Source organism: Pelobates fuscus, chromosome 5, assembly GCF_036172605.1.
Source record: "Pelobates fuscus isolate aPelFus1 chromosome 5, aPelFus1.pri, whole genome shotgun sequence".
Taxonomy (NCBI): Eukaryota; Metazoa; Chordata; class Amphibia; order Anura; family Pelobatidae; genus Pelobates; species Pelobates fuscus.
Genome location: NC_086321.1, coordinates 329,156,730 through 329,177,168, shown reverse-complemented (window position 1 = coordinate 329,177,168; position 20,439 = coordinate 329,156,730). Strand labels below are relative to the sequence as shown.

Sequence of the window (20,439 nt, the reverse complement as noted above, 5' to 3'; positions counted from 1 at the left end):
AAAGAAAAAGTGCATTTGTGGCAAGTACAAGTATCTTTTGTATTATACTATTCAAAATATATTCTGAGAGGCTGATGGTGTGTTAAATGGAATTGTAAACACAGGCTGCATATCCTAAAATACGTCTGGCGTTGAATTGTAGGCACTTTCTGCATATTTGTACTTAAATAGACACTTTGGTCACCAGAACAGCTACAGCTCAATTTAGTTGTTCCGGTGAATTGTAGGCACTTTCTGCATATTTGTACTTAACCCCTTAAGGACACATGACATGTGTGACATGTCATGATTCCCTTTTATTCCAGAAGTTTGGTCCTTAAGGGGTTAAATAGACACTTTGGTCACCAGAACAGCTACAGCTCAATTTAGTTGTTCCGGTGTGTACAGCATATCGCTGTTGGCTTTTTAATGTAAATACTGCCTTTTCAGAGAAAAGGCAGTTTTTATATTACTGCCTAGTAACAACTCTACAAAACTACAATGTGTGCTGGCACTCAATCACGTCCTAGGTGCAGGTATTCGAGGTTAACCCCGTTAAAGCCTCATAATCTCAATAAAAAAATAAACATGAATACCGCACTCAAACACGTATCAATGGAAACGTTAGTAATAATGCAATCGATTTTATTGTTCCCTTAACCAATTGGTGAAAAATATATTAATAATTACAATTGTTTTAATCTAATCGTATGTACAGTTGTATTCATTTCATCATATGTACAGCTGCTATATATAGAAAATATAATTTACAAAACCCTCCATAAACACTGTTCTCTTATAAATAGTATGAAATTATTATCGGGGTATATATACCAAAGGTTGGTGATAATCCTACTGATGATATAAAGGCAAGACGTCTAGCCTGCTGACAGGTGTAGCTGCCTATATAAAGTCATAAAGAAAAGAATGAAAAATTGAAAAAAAAAAATAAAAAAAAAAATAGAACCGGTAAAAAAGAAAAAAGAAAAAGGAAACAGAAAAATAAAAATAGAAATAAAGAATAAAAAAATAAAAAGTGAAAAACATATAATCCTTGTATCCTTGTATGTAACAGTCCAGAAAAAAATAGTGCACTGTAATTTCAATATATGGGTGGATCTCACCAGTTGAATATCTTCTTTGCATAAAGAGCTGAAGGGTTTTCCAGTGATTATGTAGTCAGAAATTGAAGGGGGTGAATTCGTTCCAGCAGGCTATCAAGCTGAACCTTCCTCTTTGGTAGAATAATCCTGCTGCAACACCGTCCAATAGAAGGATCACCTCACCGGCACCAGATGCATATACGTATGGTCAGAAACACAGGCAGTACTTGGCCAAGCCCAAAGCACTTTATGACTTTATATAGGCAGCTACACCTGTCAGCAGGCTAGACGTCTTGCCTTTATATCATCAGTAGGATCATCACCAACCTTTTGTATATATACCCCGATAATTAATTTCATACTATTTATAAGAGAACAGTGTTTATGGAGGGTTTTGTGAATTATATTTTCTATATATAGCAGCTGTACATATGATGAAATGAATACAACTGTACATACGCTTAGATTAAAACAATTGTAATTATTAATATATTTTTCACCAATTGGTTAAGGGTACAATAAATAGATTGCATTATTACTAACGTTTCCATTGATACGTGTTTGAGTGCGGTATTCATGTTTATTTTTTTAGTAACACCTCTAGTTGCAGTCACTCAGATGGCCACTAGACGTGCTTCCTGGGTCAGTGTTGCACAGTGTGCAGCACTGACGTTCTGCTGAACAGTCCTCATAGAGATGCATTTATTTAAAAAAAAAAAAAAAGTTAAATGTTGCCGTTAATTTCCTATTGGAAAGCATTGGAATAACTGAGATTGTCAAATTTGAGGATTCCCCACCAAGGAGGTGAGTGGCGCTATAAATAAGGTAAGATCACTTATTTAACAGGTGGCGGTTTTAGAACTATAATGTTTACATTCCTGACACTAGAGGGTTCTTTTAATATTTCATACTTTGCTCTGTCCAGTGTTTATTGATATTTATATTCTGGGCTCGGTAGTTGCGAGACTAAAATTTTAATGTTTTACGTATTTTTTTTGCTATGTACATTTTATGATATGGGAAATATTAGACTTTTGTATTATGGGAGAAAATATTAGTCTAGTCAGTGCGGTACGCATGCATGTCCAGTAAAGCATGTAAATTATAAAATAAATAAAAACACTAGCATAAGCTATTGCTAACTTTAGCCTATGCTAAAATGGCGTGTGATAGTGAAAAGTGACTACTTCTTAGTATCACATCTAGCAATATTGTTAGTTATGAATAGGGAAGGGGGAGTGACGTGTTGATTCAAGAACAAAGAACAAACCCAAGACAGAGGGACAGGGACCAACATTCAGGACTGTCCTTAGAATCCAGGACTTTTGGGAGGGATGAAGTATGCATTATAGCACAATATATAGAACTGTATTCAATCCTAAATTACATCATGTTTTTTTTTTAGCATGGAACATATAGTTTAAATGAATGCCAGGTAATAAACATTTATTAAAGTAATTGATTATTCTGCTCAAATATAGAATTGCAGGGAATTGTAAAGCATACTTGAAAATATAACCAAAATGACAGATATGGAAAAAGTTAGATTTGTCTATGATTTGCAATTCAGTTTTCAATTCACTGCCAGTATCAGGATTGTTCACTAATTTGCCGAAGTGGAAAAATTCTGTAAGTCTGGTATGCTTTCAGTTCAGCTACACTTGCATTAAAGGGAAACTATAGGCTAGGAAAATAAAATTGTATCCCTAGCACTATAGTACCCAATAGTGCCCCCTCACTTGCACCCCCACCCGCGGCACAGAGAGGGTTGAAAACTATTTTTTCACTTACCTGAATCCTGCACCGGTTTCCCTCTGCTCCTCTTCCCCTAGTGTCAGCCAACTTCGGTGACCTAATGTGCATGCACGGCAAGCGCAGCGCTCGCATTAGGACTGCCCCATGGGAAAGCATTGAATCAATGCAAGATAATGCATCTTGGACGTAAAAACCCAAGGGCAGAGTACAGAATATTTGATAGACTCCTGACCTCAACATCTGAGGAAAGGGACTTAGGGGTGATTATTTCTGATGACTTAAAGGTAGGCAGACAATGTAAGAGAGCAGCAGGAAATGCTAGCAGAATGCTTGGTTGTATACGGAGAGGTATTAGCAGTAGAAAGAGGGAAGTGCTCATGCCATTGTACAGAACATGGTGAGACCTCACTTGGAGTATTGAACACAGTACTGGCGACTGTATCTTCAGAAGGATATTGATACCTTAGAGAGAGTTCAGAGAAGGGCTACTAAACTAGTTCATGGATTGCAGGATAAAGCTTACAAGGAAAGGTTAAAGGATCTTAACATGTATAGGAGGAAAGACGAGACAGGGGGGATATGATAAAAAACATTTAAATACATAAAGGGAATCAACACAGTAAAGGAGGAGACTTTATTTAAAAGAAGAAAAACTACCACAACCAGAGGACATAGTCTTAAATTAGAGGGACAAAGGTTTAAAAATAATATCAGGAAGTATTACTTTACTGAGAGGGTAGTGGATGTATGGAATAGCCTTCCTGCTGAAGTGGTAGAGGTTAACACAGTAAAGGAGTTTAGGTATGCATGGGATAGGCATAAGGCTATCCTAACTTGCCAGGGACGAATGAAAGTATTTAGAAAATTGGGCAGACTAGATGGGCCGAACCCCCTACCTGGTAAATGGTAAGAAGAAGGGAGGGGGAGACATTAAGATAGATTTTCACATCTCACCCACCTACACACAGCATAGACCCTATTCACCCTTCACACACACTGCCTCCTCACACATACTACACCTCTCAAACACACACACACACATAGAAAAAAAGTAGAATCGAGAATAGAAAAAAATAGCTACATTTAAGCACATATTTCTCCTTTCTAAAAATGGAAGAAAAAAAATCATACTTGCGCTATAAAATTAGTTACTGCGGCACTGGTGGGCGGTAAGGAAATGTTACCATCAACAAAGATACAAAAGTGGGCGGTAGGTATTAAAAGGTTGACTACCCATGACATAGACAAAGGCATTTACCATTGTCATTACTAATCTCCACCCTATTCTGATAGAAGTAGGCTGTTGCAGATTAGCACCATCCTACTGAAGGGACGCTAAGCACCAAAAGAACTTTGTAGTTCTGATATATAAGAAGTAGTTCTGATATATAAGCTTATGCCTCTTCAGGCTTCCTGCTCGATTATACACCTTTTTGGAGTAATTTGAAGGAGTCATGGTAGTAGGAGTATGTGCATATAGACATAGTCTGTCTGTCGTCAGCACGCACAGGGTGCTTTCAACGGACATGATAATCTTCTCCCTTGCGAGCAGAGCACCTGCAAGGGGAAGCTAGCTCTGAGAAGCCTGTGATCAAACCTTGCGCAGCTGCATTAACATTACAAAAAGTGTAGGAGAGTGGCACCATGCACTCTATTCCAGGTAAGTATTAACTTTATTATCCTCTTTTTTTTTTAGCTGGTGGTTCTAAAGTATAATGCCCAATTACACTCAAAAACTAAGCATGGGAAGAGAAAAAAAGGGGGGGGAGGGGCTTAAAAGTTTACATTTTTGTAAACTTCCCTTATTGCACAGTATGTTTAATATACATTTTTTTTTAGCTCCTGCTGTTAGTCTGAGCAGAGTCTGCAGCAGGCTCTTGATTAATGATAAAATTAACAGAAAACGAGAACTTGTAAAACAGACACATTGTACTATCTACACTATAAATAAATCTTTCCCCATGGAGGGCAAGTGCTGCATAAACATATAGATCAACCTTGTGATATTATAGGACACTCCAGGCCGGAGCAGAGCCTATTTGCAATGCATTACAATATATACACTGAACTAAATTATAAACCCAACACTTGTTTTTGCCCCCATTTTTCATGAGCTGAACTCAAAAGATCTAAGACTTTTTCTACGTACACAAAAGGCCTATTTCTCTCAAATATTGTTCACAAATCGGTCTAAATCTGTGTTAGTGAGCACTTTTTTTCAGAGATAATCCATCCACCTCACAGGTGTGGCAGATCAAGATGCTGATTAGACAGCATGATTATTGCACAGGTGTGCCTTAGACTGGCCGCAATAAAAGGCCACGCTAAAATGTGCAGTTTTATTGTATTGGGGAGGTCGAGGACTGAAAACCAGTCGGTATCTGGTGTGACCACTATTTGCCTCGCAGTGCAACACATCTCCTTCACATAGAGTTTATCAGGTTGTTGATTGTGGCCTGTGGAATGTTGGTCCACTTCTCTTTAATGGCTGTGCAAAGTTGCTGGGTATTGGCAGGACCTGGAACATGCTGTCGTATACTCCGATCCAGAGCATTCCAAACATGCTTAACCCCTTAAGGACCAAGCTACTGGAATAAAAGGGAATAATGACATGTCAGACATGTCATGTGTCCTTAAGGGGTTAATGGGTGACATGTCCTGTGAGTATGCTGGCCATGCAAGAACTGGAATGTTTTCAGCTTCCAGGAATTGTGTACAGATTCTTGCAACGTGGGGCTGTGCATTATCATGCTGCAACATGAGGTGATGGTGGTGGATGAATGGCACAACAATGGGCCTCAGGATCTTGTCACGGTATCACTATGCATTCAAAATGCTATCAATAAAATGCGCCTGTGTTCGTTGTCCACAACATACACCTGCCCATACCATAACCCCACCACCACCATGGACCACTCGATCCACAACGTTGACATCAGCAAACCGCTCACCAACACAACGCCATACACACTGTCTGCCATCTGCCCCTTACAGTGATTCATCTGTGAAGAGAACACCTCTCCAAAGTGCCAGATGCCATCGAATGTGAGCATTTGCCCACTCAAGTCGGTTATGGCGACGAACTGCAGTCAGGTCGAGACCCCGATGAAGATGATGAGCATGCAGATGAGCTTCCCTGAGATGATTTCTGAAAAGTTTGTGCAGAAATTCATTGGTTATGCAAACTAGGGATCGACAGATTATCGGTCTGGCCGATATTCTGTATTTTCGGCAAGATCGGTATTGGCCAATAAAGATACTGATATTGCCGATCAGGTCCTGGGGGCCCAGCAAGCTCTTACTTACCTTCCCAGCAGCTCCCTTCGGCTCCGCGCCGCACACAGGCAGTGAGATTTACACAAGGAAGCTGCTGGGAAGGTAAGAGCTTGCTGCCGGCCCTCACTGCACAGTCCATGCCACCGGACCACCAGGGAATGCCATATCCCCCCTCCCTGACCAAGTAAGAAGCAGGGAGGGGTGGACTAAAAAATGTTTTGTTTTTTTTTTTAAAGTATTTTTTAAAATTAAAAAGAAAAATGCCCCCCCCCCCCCCTTCATACAAATAAACATGTTCAGTTAACAGTAGATTTGTGTAGAAATCGTTTATTTAATATTTTTTTTGTACGTTTTTTTTTTTTTAATTCTTTATTTTTGTAGTGCATACGTTAACATTTGCTTGTGAGGTACCCCAAAGGCAGTCCTCTAGCGCATTATAAACAAATTAAACATTGGGGTAGACAGTGGGTCTAGCACTCTCTTTTTTTTTTTAAAGCATAGAAACAGTAGCGATTTACATTGCTTAGGTTTTTTCAGTACATAACATGGTATAGAAAGGTTGTACGTGTCTCGAAACTGACTATTTGTGGGCAGGAGCTATGTATAGTTGAATCAACAAGGCTTCAGGTTAGACATTATATGCACACTTATGCTAGGTCTACATATGATAGATAACATGCTTGCTGCCTTAAGTGTGTGACTGCCCTAGGGCTTGCTATATAGTTATGCTTGAACACGCATGAGTAAGAAACATATATTTTGTAGATTAACGACAGGTCTGAACATCATATGCTTATATCACAGGTTTATGTAGCAGTCCTGTGCTTTGTTAGTCATAGGTAATTCTAAAGAGGGTAACATATCGCTTTTTGGCACAGTCATTATAGGCTTATCTTGTAAAGGACTCCTGGTTTGGTGGGTCGCTGTTTAGGAGGCTGCAGGGTGGCAAACCCAGCTTCCGTTGTGGCAGAGGTTTTGAGTTTGTGCCTCTGAGAGTCCTGCATGAGTTCCCGCTGTCAGCCCATATCCAGCCCCGGGATAGATGATCGGGTTACTTGGCAGTCCTTCTGGGGCATAGGTAGGGGTGATGTCATATGAGTGGATAGAGTGGTCGGTAGTCGCAGAAAGTCCGGCAACAGTTGGGGTGCCCCAGTTGTAGAGTACCAGAGAGAGTCAGCCAATGCCTCTTGTGGGCCACTGCAGGCGATCTCCCCCCATATCCGCCATGGGGTAAGCGCCGTGGGGCGAGCCTCCGTAGGTTCTGGCTCCCGTTGTTGATTGGAGGGGTGGTGAGGGAGTTCTCCAGCTCCAGGCCCGTGCCAGGGTCCGCTTCTTTGTGCCACCGGTCAAGGGCCTTGCATAGCCCAGATCGTTCTCCATTTGGGGAGAGTGGGGCCGGGTCGGGGTTTTGCGTCGCTGTGTGGGTAAACTGCTCCGCCTGCTTGGTCGGCGCCGAAGGGCTGTTCTTTTGGCGACCCTGGGTCCAGATCTGGGTAGGCAGTTGTTGCCTATGGCGGGTGCTGGCGTGCACCGCTTCGTATTCCGCGGCTTACTTTTGCCTGGTGGTCTCGTTTGTAGCTTGCCTCTCTAGCCTTCAGCTTCTCCCAGAAGGCCTCCAGGATGGTTTTAAGTTTTGCCTCTAGGCCCTCCTGCGGCAACTGTCTACTATGTGAGCTCGTTTGCCTGGCTCGGCTGCTGCAGAGAGGTGCGTCCGCCATTTTGTGTATAGGAGCCCTCTCTGTTGCTCCGTCGCGTGTGCTGCCTGGAGCCTTCCGCTCTGTTGTTGGTAGTTTGTGGGCCGGGATATCCCCCCCGGCCCAGAAGGGGGGGGGAGAAACGGGACTCTTTGTAGTCCTGCTGGGGGTTCGGGCAGGGGACGGGAGACCGGCCGTTTCTCCTGCCCGGAGCCGTCACCAGGCCGCAGCCTCACTGTCTCGTCTTGGTCGGGCGGCATTCCGGTTTTCGGCATCGGAACGCTCCACCCGTCTTTCTCGCTGATTAAGTCCCAGTTTGGTGCGGTTTGTGGACGGCAGGAGTCCCGGTAAGACGCTCGGGAGGGTAGTTTATTAGGGAGCTCCTGCTTAGTGCTGCCGTCCGCCATGATTGTCAGGCCCCGCTCACCCCAGTTTATTTTAAATAGTAAATGTACAGAATATGGGTAAGTTATCGGCTATCGGCCTGAAAGATCACAGATTATCTGTATCAGCTCTAAAAATAATCAATATCGGCCGATCCCTAATGCAAACAGATTGTTACAGCAGCTGTACGGGTGGCTGGTCTCAGACAATCTTGGAGGTGAAGATACTGGATGTGGAGGTCCTGGGCTGGTGTGATTACACGTGGTCTGCAGTTGTGAGGCCAGTTGGATGTACTGCCAAAATCTCTGATATGCCTTTGGAGACGGCTTATGGTAGGGAAATGAACATTCAATTCAAGGGCAACAGCGCTGGTGGACATTCCTGCAGTCATCATGCCAATTGCACGCTCACTCAAAACTTGCGACATCTGTGGCATTGTGCTGTGTAATAACACTGCACATTTTAGAGTGCCCATTAATTGTGACCAGCCTAAGGCACACCTGTGCAATGATCATGCTGTCTAATCAGCATCTTGATATGGCGCACCAGTGAGGTGGATGGATTATCTCAGCAAAGGAGAAGTGCTCATTAACACAGATTTGAGAAATAGGTCTTTGAGTTCAGCTCATGAAAGGGGCAAAAACAAGTGTTGCGTTTATAATTTTGTTCAGTGTATATTGATGCAGGATTAGAAATTACTGTGAATTCTCACCAGGAGTGCTGTAGACCAAGAAGTGTCCGTAACCTTTAGAAAATCCAGGACCTATTATGTTTTTTTTGGTGTTCTAAACATATCATATAGCAGCTGTACAGTTTATTTACCTTACTAGCAGAGTTTAAACGCTTATCCATAATCACTTCATAGTACAGCAGAACATGATTATGTTTCAATAATTTTATTGTAACATACAGATAAAAACCTGCACTGGTCAAGATATGAATGCAGACTATTCTCTGCCTAAACCCATTAATTGAGAGAAGATTCTATAATTTAATTATATTTGAATAGAACTATGTAATGTACTGGAGATTTTAATGACATCAATGTAAGTATCCAGTTAACAGTTACCCTTATTCTCACTGATGGCTAAAACCTCCAACAACCTATATATTTTATTATCCAAGCAGCAAAGCAAGTTACAGGTCGCTACCTCTAGGTGGCACTGGTATCTTTACAAAGTGTAAACTCCAGTCAAAAAATATAAAACTGGGGTGTATTCTACTGTATTTATATATAGCAAAAGACTATGGAGATTCTATTTTCAATCTATATAGTTGTATCCTAATTACATATAGATTTTTTTTGTGCATATCTAAAAGGAGATGATCTTATGCCAAATGTAAGTCATCCTAAGATTCAATTGTTCTCAGAGGAATCAAACATTTAAATTATAGAACCTTCATAATTTGTAGATCTAGAAACATTTTCTCAGTTGCATATTACATGCATTCCAGACCCTAAACTGAAACAATTAAGCCGCCCTTAAATCTAGTAAAACACCTTATTTTTATAACAAGGGCGCCGCCTCCTTGGCTGACATTAGCAATTATGATCTCAGCCAATCACAATGCTTTCCAATAGGAACACATTGTGATTGGCTGAGATGATCAATTCTGTTTTTCTCAGCCAAAGTTGCGGGCCAGGGTGCAAAGCGAAATAGCTCCCGGGCCAATCCACATCTACTCCTAGAGATGCATTGAATCAATGCATCTCTTTGGGAAAGTTCACACCGTGCAGGACTGACCAAGTGGCCACTGGAGGTTTTCCTAGGCTGTAATGTAAACACTGCATTGTTTACTGCAAAAAGTCTTCAGGTACCGACTATACTCACCAGAACAACTACATTAAGCTTTAGTTGTTCTGATGACTATATAGCGTCCATTTAAGCAAAACTGTATGAACTATCTAACAGTGTTTTACAATTTACAAACACCTTAATATAGTATTTGAATTGTTCATGTGACTGTTTAGCTATTTTAAGAAGTCATATGTATCCCAGGTTTCGCAATACCACATGTACAATATCAATCCTTTGATTAACAAGGCAAGTAATACCACTTTGAGTAATCGCCGTGCCTATATAGGCCAGAGGTAAGAAACCTGTGTCATTCCAGATGTTGTGGACTACATATCGCCCAATGCTTTGCCAGCATTAAGAGAGATTAGCTCCACAACATGTGGAGGGCAAAAGATTGCCTACCCCTGTTATGGGTAATGAAAGGTTTACAATGCTACTCTAAGCACCACAATTTAATTTATTTGAAGTGGTCATAGTTTCTGTATGTGTAGTGTTCCAATATGCAACAATGCACATATAGAGATTAACCCCGTTGCTGCTGGAGGTGTAACCCCAGCCGTGGAGTATCAGGCTAAAGGAGAACACATCAAGAGGCAGGTTTAAGCTGTTTTGCGAAAACACTTTTTGGTAGCAGTAACCCCTTTGGATTAAGCACACCACCACCTTAGGAGGGAGTTTCCTTCAAAATCAATTCACCCCAGAAGGTTCATTACTAGACAGACATCCCACTATACTGATACTAAATGGAAAAGAACATGGAAAATGAGCCACCCAAATACATTTTTTCCATATTGAGCCACTGTAGTCAAACTGGATCTTCACAGCTACCAGAATTGAGGTAATAAGTTTATGGACACAAGACCGTGAAGATCTCTTGAACACTTTACTTTTCCTTATGTAGGTCCATAATTTCTTATTAACTGCTGGCGGGGGTCATCGGATATGTCCGGACTCCCACTAACAAAAATAAGAAGATATAGACTTGGCAGAGGGAACTCACTAGGTTACATTGAAGCAAAAAGTGCAATATTCAGAAAAGGGTGTTAGTTGGTCATTTAAGAAAGGAATGGGTGAAAAAAAACAACTCACCCTCAGTAGGAGTGAAACATTTATAAAAGTACATATGCAAAAGCATAAATTAACTGGACGACAAGAAATTGTGACAAAATGGCATCCTAACAATGTGCAGAAAAGTACACAATTATGAGAAGTGGATAGATGACAAAAAGCCAAATTGAATTTTACTGTAGGTATGTTTTACAGTAGCAATGCATGTTTTAAAAAAATTAAAACAAAACACATTTGTATAATGTAATTCATATTTTGCAGCCAATGTGATTTGGTTTTGGAAGAATGGGTTGATAGTGTCCTATTTAACAGGGCATGGCAGTGACAAGCCTTAAACACAGAGGTCATTGGCACATTTAAGAGCCATAAACTAGCCAACTCTTTCACAAACTATTATGCAGTTCAGCAACAAAAATGATATAAATATTTAAAGGGAACTAGACCAAAAAAAAAAAAAATGACAAGTAAATTGTACAATCCAATGTTTTCAGTACATCATTAAATGGAATTGTAAAAAGGTCATGTGGTATTCGATAGGGAGAACACCAGTTTAATGCATTATGCTGGTTTGTCCATGCTGGCTGGAGGAGCGCACAGCATTCTGGCTGATTCAAGTAGCCACAGTTCCATCAGACATTATTTCAAAAATATAAAACACGATCAATATGGATCTTTACGTGTCAACAGTGCCCATCTTTCAGCCACAAATTGATGTGTTTCACACTCCTCTCCAGAATGGCTGACACCCTTCCTCTTGTCATAATAGGTTATATAAAGAGCAGCACTGACACGAGGCTGTTTAAAAAATAAAGTCAGCCAGCGCTGGGCATCCATCCACAATGTGAAGTCCTTTAGAAAGAGCAACATGCTGGACAGATTGCTGCTGCCCCTTGTATACATCCATGGTTTGTTCATGGCTATAGAATGAGTAATAGTGATCACTGTGCTGACCAGATGGTACTTCAGGGAGGAGTGGGGCTGGATTTTCCACCCATTAAATAAAAAAACAAAACAAAATCAATATCAGGAATGAATGAGGGTTTGTGAGGTGGAGTTGTGTTTGTACAAGTTTAATATTTCCCTCGCTTTTTCCTGCATGTGCAGCTGGTCCTTGGAGCCACCAAATGCTATAGTTTTCCAGGCACTTGACATCTAGGAAAAAGCAAAAGAGACAAGTTAGTTCATTCGGAAGAGGGGAAAAAAACACCACACAGAAAAATACAAATCAGGGTTGCACCATTTACCATTATTGCAGTGATAGATATATATATATATAGAATGACGCGTGTTTTAGAGCACAAATCCTTTGGGGGTTAATTTACTAACCAGTGAAATGTATTACAATTGCACTCCAAGCACCATGACCATCACAGTGCACTGAAGTGCACCCAATGTTTGACGTGAAACGGTTTGCTAATGGTACATCAACTTACCTGAATGAAGCTTTCATTAGCTCTCCTGAGCTTAACTCTGCTACAGGCAGGGCCAGCTCATCAGATAAGACCACCACCTGATCACTCACAGCCAGTAAGCCAAACCCAACACCAGCAGGCTTAGCTCTTTGTAAAAGACCTTCTGGTTCTCAAGGATGTATTACTTGTGCATGTCAGACACCAAGTAAGTTACCAATTTTCAATTTACCACAATTTAACCCTAATCATTTTGTGGATGTAATATGTTAAACACAGTTCATAAGTAAATATTTTTTTTTAATATGGTTTCATGTGGTTATGCAATTTTCCCACAATTCCTACCTTTCCTCCGTGATCTCGCGATGCTCCCTGTCAGTATTCCCAAACGTCCTGTCATTTAAACAGAACGCCAGTGAAATTACCGAATTTAGTCATAATAGAATGAGAACAGTTTGTTCATTCATGTTAGGATGCAATTATTACTTCGTATTAGTAAATTCTGCCCCTACCCGATATATCGTGAGTAGGGGGGCATGTCTAGTAAACAGTCAGCAGCCTGTGGCTACTCAATGTTAAAAAAAAAAAAAATAATAATAAAAAAAAAAAAACCACATAGTATCTCCCCTCCCGAGTGGGGGCACTTAAACTGAACGGGGGACCTATTGCCCTCCCCTCCCCCCAGGGCCCTAAATGACAATGGGGAGGGAAACCTATCATCGTCGCCCCCCAACCGCTGAGTGGCGGGTGGGGGCATTAAAATACTAAAATAACAGGGGTGGGGGAGGTACCTATTGACTAGGAGTCCCCAAGCCACTAGTCACACCTCCTACCCAATTTTTTTTAATAAAGATCTACTTACCCCCCCCCCCCCCTCACCCTGAAAATTGTGAGGGGGGGGGAACAATAAAACAACTTACCATTTGAGGTTGTATTTTTTCAGCCCTCCCCCAAAAATCCATAATACCCGTCGAACTTTGAAAATAAAATAAAAAACCAGAGCGCAAAAACAAAAGAAAAAAACCCAGACGCCTTCCCACGCCCTGCAATTAGCTCTGATTGATTGGTTGGTTGGCTGACAGGTAAATGAAGAGACTGTCAGGTAAATCTCTAAATGTACCTGTCACAGCACTCTGGTTGGCATGAAATTCAACCAGAGTGCTCTGTCATTTTACCCAGCGTGAGAAAGTTCTTTGGAATTTTCCCATGCTGTGTAATTTGACCCATAACACTGATTGGTTGATTGAAAGCGGGGGGAGGGGGAGGACAATAGGTACCCCAGTCCCTACCCCCATTATGTAGGTGTGGGAGGACATGGGGGGCGCTTAGGAAGTGGCGGGAAGCACTGCTCCCTGCCGCTTCTATTTTTACATATTACAAAGAGGGAGCTGCGCGCCGGTAGGTCCCTCCTTGTAATAAACCAAACGAACGAACAAAGAGGTCTTCATTTATTCGTTTGAAATTTCTATTCATTTTAAACGTCTGACGAATTAATGAAAGATTAAATTCCCGTTCGCATGCCCAAGTGTTTAACAGGACATGTGCCTGAATTTCACAGCGCTATCTTGTGTGGGCAGATGACGTGTCCCACATGGCCTTCATCTACCGACACAAAGATGGCCGCGCCCAGAACCTAGGTCCGGGCACAAAATAAAGATGCAAAAATAGGTAATATGGGGGGCTTAGGGGCGACTAGGTGGACAATTAGATGTAGTGGAGTCGGGAGAGGGGTTTAAAAAAAACACAAAAAAAAAAAAAAAAACACTGGATTCGGACAGGACAGTGCCGCTACAAGTATACTATACAAGCTGCAAGGCTTATTCGGCATTGCATAATATTGTTATGGAACTGAATACAGGTCATTAAAGTTTGTTAATTAGTCTAACTACAAAGCCAACGGATACCAAGCCCTTTAACCATGTTTACTGAAGTCGTGACAGCAGTAGATTGTAGGAAGCCAGTGCTTTATTACAACCCTTTATATCAGCAATCTACTACAATAAAAGTGCTGGGTGTCCGTCATAAAAATAGACATAGCAATCGGTGCTATAGATGTAAAGGTTTCAGGTACTGGTCACTACAAACTGCAGAAGGGGAGAATGTATGTAAGCCCTTTCCTGCAGTTTTTCATTCTGTGCAGATAAAACTTTCATTTAATATTACAGGGAGTGCAGAATTATTAGGCAAATTAGTATTTTGACCACATCATCCTCTTTATGCATGTTGTCTTACTCCAAGCTGTATAGGCTCGAAAGCCTACTACCAATTAAGCATATTAGGTGATGTGCATCTCTGTAATGAGAAGGGGTGTGGTCTAATGACCAACACCCTATATCAGGTGTGCATAATTATTAGGCAACTTCCTTTCCTTTGGCAAAATGGGTCAAAAGAAGGACTTGACAGGCTCAGAAAATTCAAAAATAGTGAGATATCTTGCAGAGGGATGCAGCACTCTTAAAATTGCAAAGCTTCTGAAGCGTGATCATCGAACAATCAAGCGTTTCATTCAAAATAGTCAACAGGGTCGCAAGAAGCGTGCGGAGAAACCACAGTTTTATGGACTGATGAAATGAGAGTGAGTCTTGATGGGCCAGATGGATGGGCCCGTGGCTGGATTGGTAAAGGGCAGAGAGCTCCAGTCCAACTCAGACGCCAGCAAGGTGGAGGTGGAGTACTGGTTTGGGCTGGTATCATCAAAGATGAGCTTGTGGGGCCTTTTCGGGTTGAGGATGGAGTCAAGCTCAACTCCCAGTCCTACTGCCAGTTTCTGGAAGACACCTTCTTCAAGCAGTGGTACAGGAAGAAGTCTGCATCCTTCAAGAAAAACATGATTTTCATGCAGGACAATGCTCCATCACACGCGTCCAAGTACTCCACAGCGTGGCTGGCAAGAAAGGGTATAAAAGAAGAAAATCTAATGACATGGCCTCCTTGTTCACCTGATCTGAACCCCATTGAGAACCTGTGGTCCATCATCAAATGTGAGATTTACAAGGAGGGAAAACAGTACACCTCTCTGAACAGTGTCTGGGAGGCTGTGGTTGCTGCTGCACGCAATGTTGATGGTGAACAGATCAAAACACTGACAGAATCCATGGATGTCAGGCTTTTGAGTGTCCTTGCAAAGAAAGGTGGCTATATTGGTCACTGATTTGTTTTTGTTTTGTTTTTGAATGTCAGAAATGTATATTTGTGAATGTTGAGATGTTATATTGGTTTCACTGGTAAAAATAAATAATTGAAATGGGTATATATTTGTTTTTTGTTAAGTTGCCTAATAATTATGCACAGTAATAGTCACCTGCACACACAGATATCCCCCTAAAATAGCTATAACTAAAAACAAACTAAAAACTACTTCCAAAAATATTCAGCTTTGATATTAATGAGTTTTTTGGGTTCATTGAGAACATGGTTGTTGTTCAATAATAAAATTAATCCTCAAAAATACAACTTGCCTAATAATTCTGCACTCCCTGTAAAGTTCATTTAAATCCCCCTTCCCAAGGCACCCTACATACGAGTTAACATTTTATCTTTTCTGAAAGAGTATTATAGGGGGAAGAGTGTCAGGTTGCTAGTTGGAGTGGTGGGTAACCCCTGATAGAATATATGTAGAAAAAAAAAAAACACACAACAGAACTAGCGTGACAGAAAGCAACCCATTGAGTAATAATAAAACTTAACATTTAATATCTCAAGTTAAAAAATGAAAAACATCTATTGAGTTACTGTGCAGTCAGCAAGACTGCAACCATAGTGAAAGGCATAATTTTAGAGATCGTGTTAAAGTTATAAGATACAATGTAACTGCCAAATATGTGTCTAACTGGGAAATAGAGTAAAAAAAAACATCTAGATACAAGGTGGCATAATTGGGACTGTTTAGGAGGGTGGCGGCTTATTTGGGACAACGCTGCAGCCTTTACTTTTGATAGCTCGGATTGCCACTCCATACTTTCTATTCCGATTCACTTGTTTCGATTATTTTCCTTGTATTTAAGCACCATTTATTTTCTCATTCCTCCGCTATAAGAGTCAAGCTTTAGAATTTTTTTTTATTTTAAAAATAATGTTTTTTTAAGGGGTGCCCTCTCAGGCACGATAGGGATACGTACTTAGGAATATATTCCCAATTATGCCACCTTCTATCTAGATGTTTTTTACTCATTTCAGAATTTTTACACATTTCCCAGTTAGACACATATTTGGCAGTTACATTGTATCTTATAATTTTAACACGATATCTAAACTTTATGCCTACTTTATTCAGTATGGTTGCAGTCTTGCTGACTGGACATTCGCTCAATATAGGTTTTCTATTTTTTTTTAACCGGAGATATTAAATGTTAGGTTTTATTATGATTATTCAATGGGTCGCTTTCTGTCACGCTAGTTCTTTTGTTTTTTTTCCTACATATATTTATCTTTAGTTTTAATACACTATGGATTTTCTTCATGGTAGCTACAGTGCCAGATTTCTGGTTCAGCATCTGGAATACAACACACAGAGCCAGTTCCTAGGGCTAAAGTCACATTGTGCAATACAGAAAAAAAAAAAAAAACAAGTTTGTTGTCTAGCGGGGCCCAATCTCAAGTATAGCACTTTTTTTTTTTTTTTTTTTTTTTTAAAAGGTACAACCCCACCTAAAATTGAACGCATTCAAGTCTCTAAGTAACCAGGGAGCTAGGATACAAGAAAGTAAGCAAACATTTGGTATTTTCACAGAAAACACAGGACAAAGATTATTTGTAGCTATACTTTTTACAAACATGTAAAATAATTTGTACTTACAAGCTCGGGTATTTTCTGCCTTTGGGTGCGAAATAGTATTGCTTTCTCAGTTTTTAGTACAACAGAAGAGTCTGTCTTCGGCGCAGGAACAATATTACTGGTATTCACTGATGTCCTTACAATGGAGTCTGTATCTACTGCCAAATGTGGGCAAGGGTCTGAATTTACAAGTGTGTCAGGCTCCTTCCTCAGCAGCACAGCCTTGTCAGTTTTAAGGAAAGCATTCTCCTGGGTTTCAACCAATTCCCCAATGTTAGTCTGTGCCTGCAAAACATCCTCAGTCTGCGAACTGGCTCCCTTGCCAGGCTTGACTTGCACAAAACCTTGATTAAGCAAGCTATTTTCTTCTTTGCTGCTACAAGACGAGTCATTCAATGACATGGATAGAAAACTCTCACAGTTCTGAAAGTGTAGTAAAGTGGAACAAAATAAAAAAACAAAAATAAAATTTTATAAATTGCCCATTGATAAAAAGGCCAATACAAGTAGAGATACACACAAATATAAGGTAGGAACTGTAAAACCATATCACTGATCACAACATTCTGCATGCTAATTGGTACCTGAGCAATTTTTTCTTCTTGACATAAACAGTTACATTTCACAATATCTTAGCCACTTCAAAATGTGAATGGAAAAAACAGACTGTGGTACAGCTTAGCAAAGGTCTGTCGCCAACAACTAGATTACAGAACAGTATATAAGAATTAATGCTATTCACCTGAGCTTGCGTGGACATAGATAAAATGGTCATGGGCTTTGTCTCATCCATAATATCCAAAGCAAGAGACTTCCGTACTTTCTTAATGGGGCTGTGAGAGTGCTGTAAGAAAGAGGTATAAACGGTTACGCAAAATATGGAATGTTTTTAAAGAAGTGGTCATCTTACTGGCAATAAAAGCTTAGGATAAAGAACAGCCAAGTTTCAGGGTTCCTGCTGTCCACAAAACATCACTATCCTAAAGCTGAAACCCCAAACTAATTTTAATTATGCTTTGGCCAAACAAATGAAATGCATTAAAAAAAATAATTAAAAAAAAAAAAAAAATTACCTTTACTATTCTGCCCATACACTTACAGGCAACACTTATACACATGAAAAGGGACCTCAAAGAAAACTGGTCCTGAATGACAAGTGATGTCCCGGTCACGTCATCAAGTATGTGGTGTGAGATCAAAACCACACACTAAAACTATAAGCACCCGCATTTTCACCAATTTAAACTCAACCCTAGCAAATCACACGTTTGTTAAACAGCAATCACAAGAGAGGGGGCTTAAAGATAAGGTCTAAGTCAACATCCACAAGCTCTTAGCAGCCGACTCGGCCCTTCTCAAAACAGAAGTACAAGCTGTTACTGACCATGTGAAAGCCACAGAGGTAGACGTGGTGGAAGTCAAAACTCATCTAACATCCCTCGATGACAAGGTACATCACATCCAGCTTAACCAGAAACTCATGGCACTCAAAATGGCCAACATAGAGGACCGGCATAGGCGCACACACATTAAAATCAGAGGGATCCCTGCCATCTCGGCAGAGGAGTTGCCACACTACGCAAGGCGCCTCTTTGCCACCGTACTCCCCCGCATAGCTGCAAAGAAAATCGCAACAGATGGAATACACAGTCTCCCAACCTACACTCGCCTAAAGTCCCCCGCAGAACGAGACGTAATCCTAAGATGCATTGCAGTCCAAGACAAACTCCATATTAGGACTGCGCTTAAGGGCAAGACGCCCCTATCCTTTGAGGACTCAGAATTGACCTTTTATCAGGACTTATCACGGGCTACCCTACTGTGGCACAAAGCATACAGCCCGGCCACCACACAGCTACGACCAGCCGGCATAGCCTACAGGTGGGGAACAGGGGATTCCTTGGCGGTAACCTACGAAGAGTGAACACACGTCCTCAACTCAACGGATGAAGCCACCAACTTCCTGGAAACCCTAGGCTTGTCGAACCTGACCGCAACAAGGCCAGCAAAACCCTGTGGAGAGCACTGGGAATCAGCAACTACCTGATCTTGTATTCCCGGGAGCGAGTGGGAGACTACCTCAGTTTCCATGAACACTCACGTTAATCTAATAGTGATGGACTACCTCACCATAAATGGTCCTTTAACGCTCAAACAAATTAGATGTTATTTTCTGCTGGTTTAACTGTTTTAATTTCTTTGTTATGTGTTTCACATGATTACTCACTTACACTCAGGATTCAGCCCCTGGGGCACATAATGCCCAGACACATGCCTCGGCACCCATACGAGCACTAAACCCTAAAACCCTGCATTTCTCGAGGAACATACAGCACTGAGGCCACACTGACAGGCACAGTGCCCCCGTCGTGGGTCATCACCCTCAATGCAGAGGCAGAGCAGGGCAGTAGGAACGCCAGAATAGCTCATAGATCCATCATACTTGCCTTCACGAGAGCACACCACCAGACAGCCGTCCTGCAGAAATAGGACAACGCGGTACCCAACCTGCCCAACATTTGCGCCGCCACGACCAGCTTAATAGAAACGAAAGTCGATCACACAGGCTACATAACCAAACGAACCGTAGAACACAACCAGAGCCCTTTGGCTCCAATAAGTCTAACCCACTATACGTAGATGCGACTAACCAAACTGTTCCTGTTTTGTGCATATTGAAAAAGGTGCAATGACTTTGTGTGCCATACTAACCATCATCATGTATACCGCATCAATGTTTGACCTAATAGGGCAACATGTGCTTGTTTAAAAATATTTTGCGCAACAAAAAATAAATAAAATTTTTTTAAATAAATAAAAAAATTTAAATAAGGTCTTATCAAGATCCAATTAAGGTGGGCTTGCTTATCTTCTCAAACAAAATATACACTCCACAAATAAGTACAAGTAAAACTGAAAGTTTGAAAAATGTGTGTGTCTTAAACATAGCCCTATTGAGTAAGATAGCTCCTCTTATAAAATAAAACCGCTTATTTTAATGTGAGTGATCTTTGATAATTACCCCAGGTTTCCTCTTCTGACGGTCATACTTTGTATCATCTACAACTACCAACTCAATTCCGGACTCTCGGCTTAAGACCTCTTTCAGGTCTTCCTCCAGGTGAGGGGTCTGGGGCTGAAAAAAATTAAAAATAAATAAGAGTTAGTTAGATTAGACAGTATCAGTATTACCAGTCA

At 40.9% G+C, this 20,439-nt stretch overlaps 1 protein-coding gene across 2 annotated transcripts in view; it reads right to left on the bottom strand.

The window, feature by feature from the left end:
- Positions 1–11,288: 11,288 nt before the first annotated feature.
- Positions 11,289–20,439, bottom strand: part of MYBL2 (MYB proto-oncogene like 2) — a 32,978-nt gene continuing 23,827 nt past the window's right edge. For both annotated transcript variants that reach the window (XM_063455666.1, XM_063455667.1), the window contains exons 11-14: positions 20,264–20,377; positions 17,984–18,085; positions 17,263–17,664; positions 11,289–12,210 (exon numbers count right to left, since the gene is read on the bottom strand). In XM_063455666.1, coding sequence (XP_063311736.1) covers positions 12,082–12,210; positions 17,263–17,664; positions 17,984–18,085; positions 20,264–20,377 — 747 coding nt within the window. In that variant the 3' untranslated portion in view covers positions 11,289–12,081. The remainder of the gene's footprint in view (positions 12,211–17,262; positions 17,665–17,983; positions 18,086–20,263; positions 20,378–20,439) is intronic.